This window comes from Uloborus diversus, chromosome 3, assembly GCF_026930045.1.
Source record: "Uloborus diversus isolate 005 chromosome 3, Udiv.v.3.1, whole genome shotgun sequence".
In the NCBI taxonomy this organism is placed as follows: domain Eukaryota; kingdom Metazoa; phylum Arthropoda; class Arachnida; order Araneae; family Uloboridae; genus Uloborus; species Uloborus diversus.
Window position 1 is genome coordinate 64,328,493 of NC_072733.1, and position 6,000 is coordinate 64,334,492.

General features: G+C 32.9%; 1 protein-coding gene across 2 annotated transcripts in view; it reads left to right on the forward strand.

The window, feature by feature from the left end:
* The window catches only part of LOC129218643 (NF-X1-type zinc finger protein NFXL1-like), a 168,312-nt gene extending 164,013 nt beyond the window's left edge, over positions 1-4,299 (forward strand). For both annotated transcript variants that reach the window (XM_054852960.1, XM_054852958.1), the window contains exons 15-16: positions 1,163-1,399; positions 3,862-4,299. In XM_054852960.1, the coding sequence (XP_054708935.1) occupies positions 1,163-1,399; positions 3,862-4,281 (657 nt within the window). In that variant the 3' untranslated portion in view covers positions 4,282-4,299. The remainder of the gene's footprint in view (positions 1-1,162; positions 1,400-3,861) is intronic.
* The last annotated feature ends 1,701 nt before the right edge of the window (positions 4,300-6,000 follow it).

Consider the following 6,000-nt stretch of genomic DNA (forward strand, 5'->3'; position numbering starts at 1 on the left):
TATATTTGTCTTTTCTACATTTGTCAAATTTTGTTCATTGCTAAACATGACGAATGAACTGAGCAGCAAAAATTGTTGTTATAATCTTGGTAAAAGTTGTGCGGAATTTTGAAATGTTTCTAAAGGCCTTCGAAGAAAAGTGTTTTTGCAAAAGAGTGGTATAAGCGGCTTAAAAATAAATGCACATCTGTTGACGATTATCCTTTTTCGTATCTATCTTCAACGGCAACAACATCGTATAATGTCGAGTGTGTGAAAGTTGAAATTGATCATTTCACTCTGAAGGAACTAGAAGAGGACCTTGGAATGCTAAAAAGTATTGTTTGGCAAATTTTAATTAGAGAATTTGGGAATGGCTCGTTACCACAATGACAATCCAATCCCATGCATGCATCACATCTTGTGCAGCTGTATTTTTCAAAACACAGTGTTGCATTACTTTTCCCAGCCTCCTTACAGTCCCTATATAGCTCCCTGTAACTTTTGGCTATTTCCTTGATTGAAAATGCTGCTGGTTTTATGCTTTTCATGCTTTCACTATGAAAACTGCAATCACTATAGGAATCTGACTTTTCGCATCTCTATAGTTTATTATACTTTAAGAGAGAAATAAATAATTCATTTTCACTGAAATCATAAAATTCAAAAGCTCTAAACAAAATACTATGCTCTTCAGGAGTCATGATCCCCCCCCCCATTGGGTGCCCATTGCCAAAAGAGACCCCCCCCCCCCCTCCAAAAAAAATACTATGAAAACCATTAAGATTTATATTCTCTACGGGAAACGATAAATTCGTCAAAAACACCTACCTAAAAATTCCAATAGCACAATGTGCCGTGATCTACCCCCCCCCATTCCAAATGCATTACTATAATTATAAATTTTAAAATCATTTATTTTTCACAAAAAAAATCTGAATTTTCATAAAATTATCTGACTTTTCACAAGAAAGGAACCCTGTAAAAAATTCTGGATTGACCCCTGCAAGAAAAGGTTTATACTATTGAAAACCACACAGCAGTAATATCTTTATTTGTTCTCTCCTGTGACATATTGATTTTCTTCTCATGTGACTTTTCTGTATACGCATAATTTCCTGCTAATTCTATTTGTTCTCATACATACTACCTAATATTCTTTTATTATTTTAATTTCAAATAGCAAAGTGAAGAGTGTGAGGCCTGTTCAGAAGGTTGCAGTAAACCAAGAAAACCTGGTTGCTCTCATCCTTGTTTACGTCCTTGTCATCCAGGAGATTGCCTTCCGTGTAAACAGCAGTTAAAAATGAAATGCCATTGTGGTATAAATGTAGTCTATTCAGAGTGTTCTAGTTGGAATGATGCAGATAACGAAGAGAAAAGCTCATTGCTGTCTTGCTCCAATAGATGTCCAAAGCAGGTAATACAATTTTTAGACTTTCTAAAATGTTTATAAAATAAATGAGGATGCTTCTGAGCTTTAGTGTAAATCCAATTCGTAAACAATATTTCCAACCCTCCTTTGTTGTGGTTTATTGGTTCCAGACTTGGCCGCAAAATGGAATTATTTTTTTATAAATTGAATATCTTTTAGTTAGAACATAGAAAACTTATATTTAAAAAATATCTTTCCCAAAAATAGTCCTCTAGACATGAACTAACGTAATTCAGTCACCATTAATCTTATTACCCAACATATTGAACAAATTGAGGAAATAATGCAAAAGAGAATTTAATGTGTATTGTGAACACATATCAATTGAAACTTTAAATGTTCAAAAATATATTTAGTTTGAAATTATTTAACACTATTAAGGATTCAATTGAAAGCATTATAGTAGGGGAGCCCAAGGTATTTTTGGGGATTTTTACTTGTACGCGTCAGATAAACAGGGGAGATACCTTACATCCTGTCAAGTACTTACACCAAATGTTGGCCCCTTTTGTTGGTAGATACCTCTAGGACAGCCTGTTAGATTAGTAAAAAAAAATTATCACCAGATTTATTGAAGCGCATTAGATAAGGTGGTTAATTATGAGCTAAAAAGTGCATTTGGAAAATTCGACAAACTGAACATGACGTAAGGTTACAAAGTTGCAAAAAAAAAGTCTTGACATTCTCAAATGTGGTTGATTTTTTTTAAAGAAAAAAAAATGAGGAATCACTAAGAAAATATAATCTGCCAATTTCTACAAGCCAAAGTAATAAAAATCTTCTATTAAGTTCAGACCGTGCACATGCACAGCAAGCAATTACAGCTGATAACAAAGCTACGGTCCTGTTAAAGCTTGACCATAGAGAGGTGGCGGGTGACTAGGCAGCTGAAACAGAATACTTGATTAGTTAATAGGTATGACGCACGAGTTTTTTTTTTTTTTTTTAGCAGTCAGATTAATAATACCCCTCTGAATAATCGTCAGATTTTAGGCTACCATGACTGGGCATCAAGCTGAGCCTTCTGAAATCCGATGTGTTCGACTTTCAAGAAGACAATTTTTCTTTTGCATTTTTAAAAATTTGCTACATCACTTTAAAAGCAACAGTCTTTTGAATGGTGGCCTTTTTAACCTGTTCGGGACGGCAGCTGTTACACGCAGATTGCATACAGGCCAGGGCAATTTCTCCCGCTGAGCCTAATATGTAATTTTGGAAAGTACACATTACATAATAATGGCTAAAATGTATACTTTAGGTAAAAATGAAACCAAAGATATGATAAAATATATCGTAATTTCAATCATAACAAAAAATTTGATGCAAATTTATATTTAACAATAAAAATATATTTTAAAAATTAAAACAAAAATAATATATATTGTACGAAACAGGAAAAATACTTCAAGTATATTGTAACAACATTTTAAAGCCACGTGAAAAATTTCAAAGCAAGGATCAATGTGCATTTCACTCATAGGTAGTGTTATGTTTTTTATTGTCCTTTGAGCAAACTACACGTCTTTGTCTAAGTTCTTTGCCTTCTTTTTCAGCGTATGATTTTGGAAAGTAACTACTGTATGAAGAACTCCAATAATTATAGTTTTCATTGTCACCCAAAAGTTTCATAGATGAATCAGTCAAATTTAAATATTTCCTCCTCAGAAAGATAACGTGTTCATCATGGCTATACAAATAAATCTAAAAGTAAAACCTCTTGTTAGAATATCTCCCATGAAAGAACATTTTCAATCGAAACTAGAAACAACCAATCCAAAATGAGTATGGGTTTCCCTTTCATTTGCTAGCACATGTTTATATTTTCTTTCACAAAATCCAATAAAACACAGACACTTGATGAACCCTATTCTGACATCAGAGAGTGAGAAATAGTTGTTTGAGACCAATCATTTGAAAGGATCATGGATAAGTAACTCTGATAGTTAACATTTCATTCCAAAACCAAAGTGCAAATGAGTGTCCTTCGGTTGGGAGAAGCAGTTCTCTGCCGCTGATGCAAATTTGCGTCTTTCATCCTGAACGGATTAAGGTTCACTTAACATCCCCTCTGAATATCCAACATGCTCGAGTATGTCTATATAACTTTTTTTTTTTTGCATTTATGAATATCGGTAAACACTTTCCCCACCACTTAAAAAGAACATTATATAACTTTTTCTTCTTATAACCTAAACCACGAAATCTGATAGGTCCCCACGACATTCAAGTAAATCTACATTTAGCATCATAGGCTCCCCTATTATTAGATTGATATCAAAATAACATATTTTGAAAGTATTTTTACAATCTCGTTATCTTGTTGCACATGCAAGCATTAAACCAAAGTTAAAATTTGGTTTTTTACCTCAAGGTGCAACAAAGTGGATTGTGCTATGAATTTGTGGATGACACTATAAATATATTTTTAAAGTGTTTCTTCTTTGTAGATATCTTGTGGGCATCGCTGTACATTATTGTGTCATGCTGGACTATGCTCTACCATTGAAAACTGCAAGAAGAAAATTACTGTAAGATGTCCTTGTAAACGAAGAAAAAGAGAAATTCAATGTTGCAACCAAACAAAGAATGGTAATCATTTAGAATGTGATGATGAATGCTTAGAGCAGAAAGAGAGCATTGCAGCTGTAGAATTGCAACTCATTTTGAGGAAAAAAGCAGAGGAAGATAAGAAGCAAGAACAGGAATTGCAAGAATTTCTACGAAAAACTGAAGGCAAAAAGAAGAAAAAGAAGAAGAATATTGATAAAGAATCTAATTCCAAGCTGGAAATGTTTAATGTCATTGCTCTCTGCACAAGTTTTGTGTTTTTATTAGGATCTTTGATAATTTATTTCACACTAGAATGAATAGCTTTATTCATTAACTAAAAGAAATAAATTTTCATTATTTTCTAACAGTTTATTTTGTTTACATAATATACAGTAGAATGGCACAGAAAAGTTGCCACTCAGAAGCATATTCATGTCACTAAACTTTACAACATATTTGGCTGCTAATTTTGCCAAAGAAATTTCTTTTTAATTGTAAGATTTATGAAGTTTTAGAGCAGTGCTTTGCTTGTTCTCTGCAAAAACAGTCCAGAATTCACCATGCGGAGATGACCGCATAGCCAGTTTTACCACCCTCCTATGCTTTAGTTTGTATTTTCTTCTAAGGTTTACAATATAAAGTTTTAGTTACAAATTGTGGGTAGTGCTATTCTAGATGGTTATCTCTGATTTTATAAATCAGTCTTGAACATCATTATACTTCAGTCGCTACCACAACACAGCAGTTCACTGCTGGTGAATGGCCTGGGTACTTTACATATGAATCCAAAATTATCAGGTTTTGTTCAGTATCAAAAGTCGTAACTGGTGGCTCAGTAAATGTATTTGAAATTTGATGAATTAGAACCACATACAGTTGGCTCTCTGTTTAACAACGGCTTTTTTACGGTCCTAGATGGTCCACTATAGTGTTAAAAGCATTCTATTTAAAGACGCTTTCTACTTAAGGATGACTTTTTGTGGTCCCTTGAAAGTTGTTAAACAGAGAGCCAACTGTAGTTGTCAGCTTTGAAATTTATTGTAGGAGTCTTGAATTCTCAAACAAAATTATCAAGTTGAGCCGTTTTGCCACATTTTAATATGTCCAACTTTCTCACGTGTTTGACTGTCATCTAACATTGACAACAGAATGTTTTCTGGATGACCAAAATGCATGTCTCTTTCTCTCCCTGCAGTGTGCGATCTATTACGCTCTTTAGTTCTTCAGGCAGAAATTCCCTATTTTTCCACATCATTTTGGCCCAGTAGTTTTTCCATTCAAATCTTACAGCAGATGATGCAGTGGTAATTCATTTGTAATATAATGTAAGATGACATTATTACAAGTGACATCCAATAGAAAGCTAACTTGCGACTCCATTTTTAGATTTTTTATTGACCACTGTTCCATCACAACCAAAAGCTTGGTAACTTGGAAATTAACTATTTGTCTCTAAAAACTTATATTAATGTAGTGACAGACATAGGAATGACGAGGCCAAAATATTTTAATTCATGTTCTAAAAATAAAACCATGTGTTTCTGTTATCTTTCTAGTTGTCCTTTTTTCCTTCTCTAATTTGAATGTCTTACATTTTCAACCACCATATTGCATATTCGGGTCAGTTTTTCAACCTTTTTCCTTCTGATTTTGCTACGATGAAACTACTGCAGAAGAATCTCCTTTGGTAGAAATTTGCAAATTTAAAAAAAAAGCATAACAATTGACTGATCTATCAGACACACCATTCATTGCTGTTTATTGTTGGTTTAACTTTGTTTTCTGATAAAAGAGCCTTAACCCTTTGACGCAGAAGGGACACCGGTGTCCCTTTTCTACATATTTTTTTGACGCTGAATTTACATGTAAAAATATGATTTAGTATTTTTTAATAATAAAAAAGTCTAATAGTTACTTTTAAAAAATATGTTAAGAAATCGGAATTTTTTTCTACTTAAAATAAAAAAACGCAAAAAAAAAAGTAGTTTGATTTTTTTTTTCATTCACTTTTAAAAATTTATCAGTAATTGATTTTT